The sequence below is a fragment of the Pristiophorus japonicus genome, chromosome 12, assembly GCF_044704955.1.
Source record: "Pristiophorus japonicus isolate sPriJap1 chromosome 12, sPriJap1.hap1, whole genome shotgun sequence".
Classification (NCBI taxonomy): Eukaryota; Metazoa; Chordata; class Chondrichthyes; family Pristiophoridae; genus Pristiophorus; species Pristiophorus japonicus.
The window spans coordinates 89,107,215-89,123,750 of NC_091988.1; the positions used below are offsets into that span (position 1 = coordinate 89,107,215).

The following is a 16,536-nucleotide window of genomic DNA, read 5'->3' on the forward strand; positions in this document are numbered from 1 at the left end:
ACCGCATGGATGAACTACAACAATTGTACATTCTTGTCTGGCATAAAAATAAAAAAGGGAAGGTGGTTCAATCGTGGCTATCAAGGGAAATCAGGGATAGTATTAAAGCCAAGGAAGTGGCATACAAATTGGCCAGAAATAGCAGCGAACCTGGGGACTGGGAGAAATGTAGAACTCAGCAGAGGAGGACAAAGGGTTTGATTAGGGCTGGGAAAATGGAGTATGAGAAGAAGCTTGCAGGGAACATTAAGACGGATTGCAAAACTTTCTATAGATATGTAAAGAGAAAAAGGTTAGTAAAGACAAACGTAGGTCCCCTGCAGTCAGAATCAGGGGAAGTCATAACGGGGAACAAAGAAATGGCGGACCAATTGAACAAGTACTTTGGTTCGGTATTCACGAAGGAGGACACAAACAACCTTCCGGTTATAAAAAGGGTCGGGGGGTCTAGTAAGGAGGAGGAACTGAGGGAAATCTTTATTAGCCGGGAAATTGTGTTGGGGAAATTGATGGGATTGAAGGCCGATAAATCCCCAGGGCCTGATGGACTGCATCCCAGAGTACTTAAGGAGGTGGCCTTGGAAATAGCGGATGCATTGACAGTCATTTTCCAACATTCCATTGACTCTGGATCAGTTCCTATAGAGTGGAGGGTAGCCAATGTAACCCCACTTTTTAAAAAAGGAGGGAGAGAGAAAACAGGGAATTATAGACCGGTCAGCCTGACATCGGTAGTGGGTAAAATGATGGAATCAATTATTAAGGATGTCATAGCAGTGCATTTGGAAAGAGGTGACATGATAGGTCCAAGTCAGCATGGATTTGTGAAAGGGAAATCATGCTTGACAAATCTTCTGGAATTTTTTGAGGATGTTTCCAGTAGAGTGGACAAGGGAGAACCAGTTGATGTGGTATATTTGGACTTTCAGAAGGCGTTCGACAAGGTCCCACACAAGAGATTGATGTGCAAAGTTAGAGCACATGGGATTGGGGGTAGTGTGCTGACATGGATTGAGAACTGGTTGTCAGACAGGAAGCAAAGAGTAGGAGTAAATGGGTACTTTTCAGAATGGCAGGCAGTGACTAGTGGGGTATCGCAAGGTTCTGTGCTGGGGCCCCAGCTGTTTACACTGTACATTAATGATTTAGATGAGGGGATTAAATGTAGTATCTCCAAATTTGCGGATGACACTAAGTTGGGTGGCAGTGTGAGCTGCGAGGAGGATGCTGTGAGGCTGCAGGGCGACTTGGATAGGTTAGGTGAGTGGGCAAATGCTTGGCAGATGAAGTATAATGTGGATAAATGTGAGGTTATCCACTTTGGTGGTAAAAACAGAGAGACAGACTATTATCTGAATGGTGACAGATTAGGAAAAGGGGAGGTGCAAAGAGACCTGGGTGTCGTGGTACATCAGTCATTGAAGGTTGGCATGCAGGTGCAGCAGGCGGTTAAGAAAGCAAATGGCATGTTGGCCTTCATAGCGAGGGGATTTGAGTACAGGGGCAGGGAGGTGTTGCTACAGTTGTACAGGATCTTGGTGAGGCCACACCTGGAGTATTGTGTACAGTTTTGGTCTCCTAACCTGAGGAAGGACATTCTTGCTATTGAGGGAGTGCAGCGAAGGTTCACCAGACTGATTCCCGGGATGGCGGGACTGACCTATCAAGAAAGACTGGATCAACTGGGCTTGTATTCACTGGAGTTCAGAAGAATGAGAGGGGACCTCATAGAAACATTTAAAATTCTGACGGGGTTAGACAGGTTAGATGCAGGAAGAATGTTCCCAATGTTGGGGAAGTCCAGAACCAGAGGTCACAGTCTAAGGATAAGGGGTAAGCCATTTAGGACCGAGATGCGGAGGAACTTCTTCACCCAGAGAGTGGTGAACCTGTGGAATTCTCTACCACAGAAAGTTGTTGAGGCCAATTCACTAAATATATTCAAAAAGGAGTTAGATGAGGTACTTACTACTAGGGGGATCAAGGGGTATGGCGAGAAAGCAGGAATGGGGTACTGAAGTTGAATGTTCAGCCATGAACTCATTGAATGGCGGTGCAGGCTAGAAGGGCCGAATGGCCTACTCCTGCACCTATTTTCTATGTTTCTATGTTTCTACCCCGTAAACTGCAATGATTGTGTTTGTATTTTCTCATACGAGGGAGCATCCTGGTGAATCTGTGTTGTACCTTGTCTAAAGTCCCAATATCTTTCCGACAGCATTGAGCTAAGATTGCACACAGTGTTCTCGGATCTTGAGTTTTACCATAGACTCATTATTACCTCGTCTTTTATATTCTATGGGCTAGAAATTCCATTTTTGCCGACATTGTTTTTTTCCCCGTTATTATTCAGCTAAAATACCACTAAAAACGTTGCCATTTTTTAAGGGGGTAAAATTGGCAAAAAAAATGCACCCGACGGTAAAAATCGGCGTTGCACAAGAATTCGCAGTGGAAATTGCAGTCCTCGCCAACTTTAGCCCGAGGCCTATCACCAGCAAAAACACAGGCCCTGGGACAGGAGAAAACACAAAAAATTGCAAAAATAAAAAAAATAAAAATTCATAATTCACTATACACTTAACTAATGAATCACTGTAAAATAATTAAAAAATACAAAATTCAACTTACCTTTTTTGTAGGTCTTCATATTTACCGCTCTTTCTGGGCCTTCAACGCAGGCTTTTCTTGGGCCTTTTTTTTCACCCAGAGTACGGGTTCGCTGAATTGCCAATTTTAAGCAGTCGCATTTTTTTGGCGTTGCACATCGCCAATCAGCTTTTCGCCGATATTTCAAAACCGCCATTCATTAACTTTGGCCAATTTAGGGGAGTACCTTTTACCGGCATAAAAGGGGAAATATCGCCGAAAAAATGTGCGCAAGGCTGGCCAATTTCTCCACCTATATCTCGTGATAAAATCTAGAATTATATTAGCTAAAAAAAGCCTCATCAACCCAAGGTGCTGCCATTAATCATAGAATAGTACAGCACAGAAGGAGGCCATTCGGCCCATCGAGTCTGCGCCAGCTCTTTCCAAGAGCAATCTAGTCAGTCCCACTCCCCCGTTCCTTCCCCGCCTCTGGTTCTTTTGCCAATCACTTTAAATATCTGTGCCCTCTTGATATCGACCTTTCAGCCATTGGAAACAGTTTCACCAAAGCCTTCATGTTCTTCCTGTGAAGTGTGGTGCCCAGAATTGGACACAATACTCCAGCTGAACTAGTGTTGTATATAGGTTTAGCATAACTTCCTGGCTTTTGTACTCTGCCTCTATTTATAAAGCCCAGTGTCCCATATGCTTTATTAACCTGTCCTGCCACCTTCAAAGATTTGTGCACAAACACCCACCAGGTCTCTCTGTTCTTGCACCCGCTTTAAAATTGTACCATTTATTGGTCATTGTCTCTCATTCTTCCTACCAAAATGCATCACCTCACACTTCTCTGCATTTAATTTCATCTGCCACGGCCTATTCCATCAGCCTGTTTATGTCTTCTTGAAGTCGATTACTATCTTCTTCACCGTTTACTACAATTTAATGTTCAATGAACCTGTCATGTATTCAACTATCATTGTAACCCATGTATAAGCTGACCTAAGTTGTACACCTTGAGAACATTGACCACAAGGGGGTGAACTTGTGAGAGACAGTCTTAACCTGGACTTTCAGGTATAAAAGGGGAAGCTCCACCCACCTTCATCACTTGAGGTCTTGGTAATAAAGGTAACTGGTCACAGAGTGACCTTCTCTCAAGTACGGGCCTCGTGTGCATTTATACTGTGTAGGAAGAACATATCATTGGCGACGAGAAACTGGGATTTAAACCACGGGAGCATGGCCACTAGCAGCACAGAAGAGAGGTACTGTGTTGGTGATGATTGGGACGACTTTATTGAGAGACTACAGCAAAGTTTTGTCACTAAGGAATGGTTGGGACAGGATTCGGCCGACAAACGCAGGACTCATCTCCTGACGGTTTGTGGATCCAGGACGTACTCCCTGATGAAGGACCTTCTAGCGCCAGAGAAGCCGGCGGACAAGACGTTCGAAGAGCTCACTAAGTTGATCGGGGAACACCTTAAACCAGCGAGTAGCATGCACATGGCGAGACACCGGTTTTACACGCACCGACGGCGAGAAGGGCAAAGCGTTCCAGACTTCGTGGCAGATCTCCGGCGACTGGCGAGCCTATGTAAGTTCCCAGATGCATGTAGAGCGGAGATGCTGCGAGACTTTTTTTTTTATTAAATCGAGGGCATCGGGCACGTTGAAGTTTTCAGGAAACTGATTGAGACCAAAGACTTGACCTTGGAAGCGGCGGCTCTGATAGCCCAGACATTTATCTCAGAGAGGAAGAGTCCAGAACGATGTATGACAAAAATTTTGGCTCAAATGCAGCAAACAACCAGGGAGTCAACATTGTTAACGCGGCACACAGTTCTCTAGGCAGACAAGGGCAATTGGACATGCCCCTGCATGTAGTCGAACCCAGAGAAGGAATTCAACAGAGATGATTGTAGCTGAACGGTGATTCATGTCATCGCAATGGACAATGCGGCCAGTAATGGGGCCATCAACACCTGTTAATGGTGCGCTGAAGGACAGTTAGAGACAGTCAGAGACGATCGACTGGTGATGGACCTTTTGTTTCCAACGTGGCCTCCAGCTCATGCTGGAGGTGTGGAGACAAACACCCAGCCAGAGCTTGCAGGTATCAGCAATATACCTGCAGAAACTGCAACGTCAGCGGTCACTTGGCACGTATGTGCAGGATGCCTGCAGCCAAGTTGAATACTGGGGGGAATCGCTGGAAGCTGTAGTTCAGCGAATTCATGTGGAGCACATATACAGTTCATACACCAGGATGCCACCGATAATGATAAAAGTACTCCTCAATGGCATCCCAGTATTAATGGAGCTAGACACGGGGGCCAGCCAGTTCCTGATGAGTATCAAACAGTTCTAAAGGTTGTGGGTGTCCAAGGCCAGGAGGCCAAAATTATTGCTGATTGACGCACAGCTACGGACATATGCAAAGGAGATCATTCCGGTGCTAGGCAGTGCCACGGTAGTCGTGACCCACAAAGATTCGGAGAACAGGTTGCCACTCTGGATTGACCCAAGGGATGGTCCCGCACTACTGGGGAGGAGTTGACTTGCTGTCATGAACTGGAAATGGGGCGATGTCAATGCAACTTCTTCTGTGGAGCGAGTATCATGCTCACAGGTCCGAGACAAATTTGACTCATTATTTCAACCCGGCATCGGCACTTTCATGGGGGCCAAGGTAGTGATTCACATAAACCCGGACGCCAGGCCAGTACACCACAAGGCCAGAGTGGTGCCGTACGTGATGCGTGAAAAAATAGAATGTAAATTTGGACTACCTGCTGATGGAAGGCATCATCTCGCCAGTCGAATTCAGTGACTGGGCGAACCCGATTGTGCCGGTGCTCAAGGCGGATGGGTCGGTCAGAATTATGTGGTGATTACAAGGCCACCATCAATCGGGTGTCACTGCAAGACCAGTACCCGCTACCGAGAGCGGAGGACTTCTTTGCGACGCTATCTGGTGGCAAACTTTTTTCAAAATTGGACCTGACCTCAGCTAACATGACTGAGGAGCTGGCGAGTGAGTCGAAGAAGCTGACCACCATCATGACACATATCGGGTTGTTTGAGTACAACAGATGTCCGTTCGTGTTTTGTTCGGCCGCCGCGATCTTTCAACAAAATATGGAAAGCCTCCTCAAGTCGATTCCAAAGACGGTGGTTTTTCAAGGCGACATCCTCATCACGGGTCACGATACTGAAGAACACCTCCACAACCTGGAGGAGGTGCTACGCAGACTGGACCGGGTAGGTCTGCGACTGAAAAAGGCGAAGTGCGTCTTTTTAGCTCCAGAGGTAGAATTCCTGGGGAGGAGGGTAGCAGCAGATGGGATCAGCCCTACTGCGTCCAAAACGGAAGCGATCCAGAGAGCACCCAGACCCCGTAACACGACGGAGCTGCATTCGTTCCTGGGGCTCCTGAACTATTTTGGTAACTTTCTTCCCAAATTGAGCACGCTGTTGGAGTCGCTACACGTGCTCCTACGCAAAAGTCGCGAATGGGTCTGGGGGGACAGCCAGGAAAGGGCTTGATAGATCACGCAATTTGTTATGCTGCAACAAACTTAACGTTATATGATCCGTGTAAGAAACTAGTTTTCACGTGCGATGCGTCGTCCTATGGGGTTGGGTGTGTGTTGCAGCATGTGAATTGCCAAGGGTCAGTTACAGCCGGTAGCTTATGCCTCCAGAAGTCTGCCCCAGGCAGAAAGGGGCTAAGGGATGGTAGAAAAGGAAGCGCTAACATGTGTATATGCAGTAAAATAAAATGCACCAGTATCTGTTTGGCAGGAAATTGGCAGGAGACAGATCACAAACCCCTAACATCCCTTTTGGCCGACAACAAGGCCATAAATGTGAATGCATCGGCCCGCATCCAGAGGTGGGCACTCACGTTAGCCACCTATGACTACACAATTCGGCACAGACCGGGCACTGAAAACTGCGCCGATTCACTCAGCAGGCTCCCACTAGCTACCACTGAGAGGGCAACTGAGCATGATGCTGAAATGGTCATGGCTGTTGAAGCTTTCGAAAGCGAAGGCTCACCTGTGACAGCCCGTCAGATTAAAGTCTGGACAAATAAAGACCCGCTACTGTCTTTAGTTAAGAAATGTGTCCTGAATGGGGACTGGGCAGCCATGTACGGGGCATGCCCTGAGGAATTTAAATCGTTTCATAGGCGCAAGGATGAACTCTCGATTTAAGCCGATTGCCTACTGTGGGGAAATCGAGTAGTCATGTCCCAGATGGGCAGAGAGGTGTTTATCAGAGAACTTCACAATGAGCACCTGGGCATCGTCAAGGTGAAGGCAATTGCCAGGTCACACATTTTGTGGCCAGGGATAGATGCAGACCTGGAACTTGATGTTCGCAGGTGCAACATGTGTGCTCAGCTGGGCAACGCACCCAGGGAAGCCCCCCTTAGCCCCTGGTCCTGGTCAGCCAAGCCATGGTCACGCATCCATGTGGACTACGCAGATCTTTTCATGGGAAAAATGTTTTTGGTTGTAGTAGATGCCTACTCCAAATGGATTGTGTGTGCCATTTTAAATTCAAGCACATCCTCTGCCACGGTAGAACGTCTATGGGCAATGTTCGCTGCCCATGGTCTACCGGATGTCTTGGTCAGCGACAATGGCCCGTGCTTCACAAGCACTGAATTCCAGGACTTCATGGCAGGCAATGGAATCAACCATGTCAGAACGGCACCGTTCAAGCCGGCCTCAAACGGCCAGGCGGAACGAGCAGTTCAGATAATCAAACCGGGGGTGCTCAAAATCCAAGGGGGTTCCCTACAAAGCCGCTTATCACGCCTCCTGTTGGCCAATAGATCCCGACCACACTCGCTCACAGGGGTTCCACCCGCAGAGCTGCTAATGAAAAGGACGCTCAAAACCAGGTTATCCCTTATACACTCTACTATGAAATAAATTGTTGAGAGCAGACGTCAGTCACAATGTGATTACCATGACAGGAATGCGAGGGCGCAATGTATTGATGTCAATGACCCTGCTTTTGTCCTTAAGTACGCTGCAGGGCCCAAATGGCTTGCAGGCACTGTGATTGCCAAAGAGGGGAATAGGATTCTGGTAGTTAAACTTACCAATGGACAAATCTGCCACAAACATGTGGATCAAACTAAAAGGAGGTTCAGCAACCCCATTGAAGAAGCAGAGGAAGAACACGACGTAGAGTTTACTCCACCACAGGTGACCGAACACCGGAACCAAGTGGAGGAGAGCTCAGCCACTGTGGGCAGTCTGGACAGGCCTGAGGCACAGCAAACAGCAGACACTCAGGCCAGCGCCCAACAACCGGAGCCCCAACTCAGGCGCTCTACAAGGGAGCTTAAACCACCAGAGAGACTTAACCTGTGATCCCAATAAGACTTTGGGGGGGGGGGGGGGGGGGGGAAGGGGAAGGTGATGTCATGTGTTCAACTATCATTGTAATCCATGTATAAGCTGACCTAAGTTGTACACCTTGAGAACATTGACCACAAGGGGGTGAACTTGTGAGAGACAGTCTTAACCTGGACTTTCAGGTATAAAAGGGGAAGCTCCACCCACCTTCATCACTTGAGGTCTTGGTAATAAAGGTAACTGGTCACAGAGTGACCTTCTCCCAAGTATGGGCCTCGTGTGCATTTATACTGTATAGTAAGGACATATCAGAACCTGTACCCCCAATTCCCTCTGATCTTACACCGCACCGAACCTACTTCTATTCAGTGTATAATTACTGTTGTTTGTTTTTAACCAAAATGCATCAGCTTACTCTTAGTAATTGAATTCCATCTGCCTTTTTTTTTAAAGCTCATTCCCCTATATAATTAGTATTCCACTGCAGCTCCCTTTGGTCTTCTAAAGAATTAACTACATCTGCAAATTTCAACACCAGTCCCTCTAGGTTTTTATCCAAATCATTGATGTACACAATGAACGGAGGTGACCACAGAACTGAATCCCGAGGGACACTAATACCCACTTCCAACCGCTCTCGAGAGATGCCCCTTAACTCTGTTTAATGTACCTTTCATCAGACATGTTTCTAGATCTCCTCTTTATCGGCATTTTGATCTCGGTCCCCCATATCTTCTGTACTTGTAGTGATCCATTCCCCCCTCCCCTTACTAATATTCAAATAGGCACATTAAGTGCTACCGCTGGTTTGGGAGACCACAGCATAAAGTCAAGCAAATCCTCTGCCTCTTGCCCCAGTGGATGAGAGTTGAGGGTCGGCTCCTGTCCCGATACCTGAAATATCAATTTCATCTTTTAATATTGATGACATTAACCCTCACACAGGACAGAATCTTGGGCTGTACACCTTTCAGTGTGTGCCAATCTCCTTCCACAGACTAAATCTTCCACTTTTCATTCCATGCCTAACTTTTGATCCCATTTCTGCAAAATGCATGTCACCAACAAGGAAAAAAGGTATTGGAGACAGAGGATTAATTCCTCACAATGTCTGATCTTCATCTTCTAATAAGATTTTCCTGTACAGCTATTGTCAAACATACGACCCTAACAGTTTGGTCCAACATCTGAATAAACTTCTAATGAAAGGGTCCAAAATTCAGGCTACAGCTTATTGTGGTTAGAACGAAAAGGTACAAATGATCAATGTCAAATCATAATATTGCTCTCCAGAAAAGGCTTGGAACTAGGTTTTTAAGCACATCCTCCTTTAAATGAGCTTAATTACTAGAGTATTAAGGGAGGGTTTCCAGAGAATAAAAAGTATAAGAAGAGCCTTTTCCCGAAAGATTGTAGTTATACTACAGACTAGTACCTGCAGGTTACAACCTTCGTCAAAGTTATACTGCCACAGGCACCTAGCTACGGTTTCTGTTGCACATGCTCACTTGGACCCTCCATTCCCCAGAGTGGCTACTTTTAATTTAATAGATTGAGTTTCTAAAGCTCCCAGGAGATTCACATTTGAAATGTAGATATGCACGAGGCTGAAGTTATACTGCAGCTGGTGTGAAACTACCTCTCTGACCCCATTTCTTCACTGCACTTGGCGATTCGATCATCAGCCTGGTCTGAGTTGTGCTGTCCATTGCGTTTCGGTGAAACTGCTTAGCATCAATGGGGAAGTGGAGGTGCAACTACACCCTAACTTATTAAAGTGTTTAGGTTACTGCAATGGTAATATTACTTCAGGAAACACCTCCAAGCATATGCCCATGTCCCAGCACGCCACTGGTTTTGTTTGTGGAGATGAATGCATTGTTTGATTAAAAGTGTTACCCACCACAAACAAATGGGCTTTTGTTAAAGCCTGAGCCTATTAACCGGAAGGTATAGATCTCAAATGGAACAAGAGCACATTTCATACACAGGTGCGTTTCCACAGTATCAGTGAACCCTCATCGTAGCCAGGAAAGTTTTGAAATCATATCATACTGTTTACATTTATACAGCCCTTGTAGATCAAGATCATGGTTCTGTAGCAACTGGTCTGTACACCCACACATTGTTGGCTGCAATTACTAACCAGTTACTTTCAAAGTGTCACTATTGGTATTAAGCCACTTCTGAAATCTATTTGGTGGAAATCCCCTGAGTGATGTCACAATATATAGAAAGACAGACTTGGATTTATATAGCGCCTTTCACGACCACCTGACGTCTCAAAGTGCTTTACAGCCAATTAAGTACTTTTGGAGTGTCGTCACTGCTGTAATGTGGGAAACGCAGCAACCAATTTGCACACAAGCAAACTCTCACAAACAGCAATGTGATCATGACTAGATAATCTGTTTTTATGTTATGTTGATTGAGGGATAAATATTGGCCAGGTCACCGGGGATAATTCTTCTGCTCTTCTTCGAAATAGTGCCATGGGAATCTTTGACTTCCACTTGAGATATGAGACGGCACCTCTGACAGTGCAGTAGTGTTCCCTCAGCACTGCACTGGGGTGTCAGCCTAGAATTTTTATGTTCCCAGGTCCCTGGAGTGGGACTTGAACCCACAACCTTCTGACTCAGAGGCGAGAGTGCTACTCACTGAGCCACAGCTGACACTGCTGTATTATTAGACAAATTAGGCTGCTCCTCATTAAACGCAGCGCTTTAAATAACCGGACGAACTTCAATGAAAAGCAACCATGATGTTTTGGATAGACAAGACTCAGAATTCAGATCATCGTTCACTATTCGTTAAATCTTGCAGCACAGGAGGCAGCCACTTGGCTCCTCGTGCCCGCACCGGCTCTCTGAAAGAGAGCTATCCAATTAGTTACACTCCCCTGCTCTGTCCCCATAGCCCTGTAAGTATTTCCTCTTCAATTATTTCCCAATTCCCTTTTGAAAGTTACTATTGAATCTGCTTCCACCACCCTTTCAGGCCGTGCGTTCCAGATCACAGCAACTCGCTCTGTAAGAAAAATTCTCTTCATCTCCCCACTGATTCATTTGACAATTATCTTAAATCTGTGGATAACGACCCTCCTGGCAGTGGAAAACAGTTTCTCCTTATTTACTCATCAAAATCCTTTATCTTCCTCCTCTCTCTCTCCCATCCCCGAATGGTTACCCTATTCACAATCGCAATTAGAGTCGTGCTGAGGAATTTAGTCCAATTGCACTAAGGCATGAACTTTGAGGTAATTATGAGAGAAAATTGGATATTTGCTCCTTGGGGCAAACTGAACTGGCAGACAATTTCATTTCTTCAAAATTTGTTTTAAAAAGGGGTTGTAAAAAAAATCATCCTCGGCCCACTGAAGAGCTTTCTGTCATTTCTGAAATATTGAATTTTTACGGAGAAATTCACAAAACACAACTATTTGAAAACTTGTGAAGCAAGTCTCAACAGCAACTCCACCGCCGCCCCCTGGATCATCCAACCTTTATCTAAGCGGTATAGAAAAGTGACTTTCCTACAAATGTGAGCCTTGCTTCATTGCACCTGGGGAAGGGCAGTGTATCAGAAGACAGCGCTTAGCCGTGAAGGGAATCACACAAAAAAAGGGGGAGTTTGCCAAAGTACCAAGTCGTTCCTTGTACAATCTACAGTTGAGCCGTTTGCTAGGTCATTGTGTTAAAACGTTATTCCAGTTACACACAAAGATGCACACAATACTGTGACTGTGTCACTGACCATCACTCTGAATAGACATGTTTTTAAGTTTGAAAGTCATATTGAAAATACTAACACCCCAGCTTGAACTCGTCACAGTATCTAGAATGGTAGGTCTAAGTAGGCCGCCTGAGCCCATTATTCTTCCCTATTCCAAGAACATAATCTGTTGCAAAACTTGAACATGAAATGACATCATCCATTTAATTAACTTTCCACTTTTTTTAAAATAAAAAAAATGAGGTAGGAGTTCCGTGCAAGTGCTGAACCACCACTGTATAAAAACAGGGAAGTGGCACGGAGGTGATCCAAGTACATTCAAATGCACCGCCTGGATTACAATAGCAGGTCTCCAAATAATGAGAGAAAAATACATCAGTAATACTTTAAAGTATTTCAAAATCATAAGAGCAGCCAAAAGATTGAAATCGAAAAGTAAGGGGTGTACAGTTAAGACACTTCCTTTGAAATGAGTCTGCATTCAATGCTAGAAAATTAGCTGTCAGTCAGGTTACACAAAGCTGAGTCCGATTTTTCAGGCACATTTTCTATACCCCGAGGACCATCATGGAACAATGGAGAACAAAGCTCTTGTTGCACAGGTAACAGTGAATTAATACAGTTGTATTGGGCATTAAGCAGCACCATGTTTGAAAGAGTATCTGAATGCACAACATAAATATCAATAGTGGACAAACAATGATTTTAAACACAATGGCTTTGGACGAACGAGCTACATTATAAGATTCAAAGAAAAAAGTGATTGTTAGTATAAGAACAACTTTTATTTATACAGCACAGCGTACAAATAACACCAGCCAAACCTCAATGAGATATCTGTCTTGAGTTCAGCACTGTTGGTGAAACTACCCATATAAACTGCGAGCCAGTTTCACCAACAAGAGGAAAGACGTGGCCACTGACAGCCCCTCTCTTATACTTTGTGATTATAATGGGACCTAGGTTACAAGAGGTTTGGCTTCGTTCAAAAAAGCAGGCGGCAGGGGAAGGGAAATCGAAGGAAGTCGAAGTATACACCATAGCTTTCTTTCTGAAATTGGAAAAATAAAATTACTGCTGTTTTTCAAACTGCACCACTACCTGCTTGATCGAACCATCGCACAAAACCTTCAAGGTCAAAATCACACACAAGGTCGTAGCAACCATTTTCTTATCTCCTTTACGATCCCATGTCCTTGATCCTCACCTCTCATCCCTGGAACAAAAACCTAGCTCCCTCACCAATGCCTGCTCAAAATTACCTCGCTCCCAGCTCTGCGCCTGCCATGACATCATGACTCTGACCACATTAAACTGTGCTTTCTTTTTTATTACCATGGTCAAAGGATCAACCTGGAATGCAAGGAAAGTCCCAGCTGTTTCTTCTCTACCAAAAGCAGCATCCTCTGCCCTCTCTTAATACGTCCATGCACAGTAACCTTGGAGTTATATTGAGAGGATTCATAGGCTTTGGTCTCCAAAATTGAGGCTAATTGGTAAGCTGACACTGCCTCCTCTGTCCCCCTCCAGGAACCTTCACTACCTTGTCACACTAGTTTCATTCTCAGCCACCCCAGCTCTCATCAGACTCATTTCCTGAAAGAATGAAGGAAAGCTAAAGCATTGAAAGAAATCTACAAGAATAAGGGGAAGCAGACTGTCTACAACAGCACTTCTGATCACACGTGAGAAGCCAAGGCAGAGAGGGGGATTCCAGCAGGAAGATACCGAACACCTGTATACACACCCCAATTCACACTTCTTGGGCTTCTAAAGTTTAACGCAACTACATTATCTGTAAGCCTTAGTTGAAATGTCTTGGTACAGAGTAATCTTTGAATCAGCTTTCATTACATACATCTTGCCTTTCACACAAAATCTGTCAAACACATTTTCTATAAATTTTTAAACATGATTCCTATAAAATGGAATGAAAAATAAAAGTGTTTTTTAAACATAATGAAAAAAGCATCATCTAGTTGTTTTAGGCTGCAGAAATTTACTTCACCCTCAAACGTGGCTGGCACCTCAAAACAGGGCCCTCGCCTCAAAACAGGCCGAAACCTCAAAACAGGGCCCAGCACCTGAAACATTCTTGACGGTTTCAGCCAATTTGCTGGGATTCCACAGCAGAGGCCACAGCACCAGTCACTGGAAAAGGTCGTAGCAGACAGTGACTACACAAACAAATCTTTCAATCAAAATCAGTCAAGTACCTTCTTTTTTTTTTTAAACCAATATCCATCTTATTCCTTTTGGATGAATTCATCTTCAGCAAGGCACTTAACACAGTGGCAGCTACACATCTTATTGTATTATTTATTTATTCATACCACTCAAAATGAAAATTAACTGTGCGTAGTAGAGCTGTTACTGACCTTGATCATCTCTGCTACATAGCTCTCAGGCCCAGTGTATTCGGTGGAGTCCTTGACTTTCACCAAGACAATAAAGCATAGATAATGCCACATGTTGTGCTCCTCTTTGATATGTTCTTCAAATGTTACTGTCTTGTTATCAAACTTATCCCTTTCTAAGCCTAGAAACAATAAATTAACCAATTAGCAAATCTGAGACTAATTACATGTGTAGAACTGAAGTGCAAACAGATGCAGCTCATCACCATTCAGGCAGTAAGTTTCTGACTGGGGGGCAGAACCATTATTCGATGTCTAGTCATTTACATGTGTTGGAGATTTTACAACCAAGGTAATGCATAACTACACTAGGCATTTCAAATCATTTGGAATGCAAGATCACATAATCTGAAACAGTAAATGCCTCATTTAACACAACGCTCATCTGCTCTATACTGTTGTTCGTACGGTTTGATGTTGTGACATCTGTTCTTACACTAATGGAATTTACACCATCATCTGTTTCAACAATACCTGGATCACACAACATAGTTTTTCTTGTTTGAATATATTATTCACCGGCCTTCCGTATCAAATAGCATACAAGCATTTGGCGACTCACTTTTTGTTGCCAATTTCCAGCAATTGCGTCTTTTTATCTGAACTCAATTATTAAATGAGAATGTGAAGGAACACCACACTGGCAAGGCAGGCTAAGTGGTCGGTAACAGCTAACACATTCAAATTGCATGTCTTTATGTAATAGTCAGGTTCTGACCATTTGCAGCTCTCTTCACTTGGCGATGGTTTGATAGATCATCCAAGGTGACAGGATTTTTTTTTCAGTAAACAGAAATTTTTTTAAATGAATTTTTAAATAATTTTACTGGAATCTTAACATTTCTTAGGGTACCACATTTTCTCAAGCGATGGTTTAATGACCTCTATCTGTTTTTTTCATTGATCTGAGACATCTCTCCCATCCACTTCCAGCAGGCATGAATACTAACCACATATGAAGCAGGTCGTTTTCAGAACTTCTTCCTTCTTCTGTTTTTCGCTCCTCAAGTCAGCAAAAGTGTCAATGATGACACCAAAGATCAAGTTGAGGACAATGATGATGACCATGAAGAAGAAGAGAAGGTCATAGATTACCCGAGCAGCAAATAGGGGTTCCTGTGAAAAGTGACCAGTCACCCAGTGAGCGCAGACATTTATAATGGACAATAAGTGCTTCAAAAGGCAGTCTGTTCGCTAAAATGGGACTTTCATTTAATGTAAAAACTCACATCCATGGGGTTGGAGCATTAGGCTAGTTTTCTCCAAGTTGGTTTCAACACAAGCCAAGTCATGCCCACTTAATACATGTGCTTTAAATATAAATCCTTCAAACACATCTGAAATCCTTCCATACAGCACAGGGGAAAGCAGATGTTATTTATAATTACTGTATAGATACATGGAAATAATTTAACTGGGGATTTAAACTTAATTATTGTAATATGCACAAAACAGCTTAATCTGTTTCAAAAACTCAGAAAAAATATTGCACAACATTTAAATACAGAGATCTGAATATCTGAAAGGTTAATATAACACAAGCTCAATTGGATGCAGTATAATTGTGTTATATCATATCGAGTCATTGTCAGGTTGTTTCGCTGGCGGAGGGGAGATGCTGTACAAACCGCACAAATGGAGGTTTCGATACTGGTAAAATTTGATTGCACTGTATTTGACCTGTATCGGCAACTAAAGCATGTGGACCATATTAAAGCGAGAATGTCACACATTCAGCCCACTGGCCAGACATTACATTTTAGCTAGCCATTGGTATCCAAATGCTTACATAGCAAGAAATCCAAACTGTAAATGGTGGCTGGATAGTATGCGTATCCAATAGTGATTGTTTTAAAGATATAAAGCAGCAGCTCCATACGTACCTCTTTGGAAGGTTTCCTGAGCACATCTCCCACTCCTCCTCCACTCCGCAGTCCATGGCTGAGTACAGTGATGATGCACATCAACAGGGTTTCACAGGTATGCTCAGAGTCCTCTTCATTCTCAGACAGCAACTCTGACAGGGAACAATTGGTACGACAGCTTTGATTTATAATATAATATAAGTAATTGAACTTGTAATGAACAGGCACATCGGCACAGCACTTGCTATCCAACGCTTTGCCAAAGCTTGTTGCCTCATCCTGCTTTACTGAATATATTGGTTTGAAACCAAGGTCACCTTACCGTTACTTTCCACCGAGTAAAGTGTTGAACAGTTCTCTCCGTTTCCCAGTCGACAGACATCAGCAGTCAGGAACTCTTCTGCCATTGATGCAGCATCTTCTAAACCAATACAACAGAATGAGAAAGAGACATCAGGGTGCTTTAAGAATCAAGTGCTCGATTGAGGGTTTTGTCTGCAGAGATTCAGGCCTGTACGTGTTTAAAGTGGGTTTCCCGCC

General features: G+C 44.1%; 1 protein-coding gene across 1 annotated transcript in view; it reads right to left on the reverse strand.

Annotated features, from left to right (window-relative positions):
• The window catches only part of itpr1b (inositol 1,4,5-trisphosphate receptor, type 1b), a 593,020-nt gene that overhangs the window by 91,439 nt on the left and 485,045 nt on the right, over positions 1–16,536 (reverse strand). Inside the window, exons 52-55 of the mRNA XM_070894815.1 lie at positions 16,319–16,417; positions 16,015–16,148; positions 15,082–15,247; positions 14,093–14,253 (exon numbers count right to left, since the gene is read on the reverse strand). Coding sequence (XP_070750916.1) covers positions 14,093–14,253; positions 15,082–15,247; positions 16,015–16,148; positions 16,319–16,417 — 560 coding nt within the window. The remainder of the gene's footprint in view (positions 1–14,092; positions 14,254–15,081; positions 15,248–16,014; positions 16,149–16,318; positions 16,418–16,536) is intronic.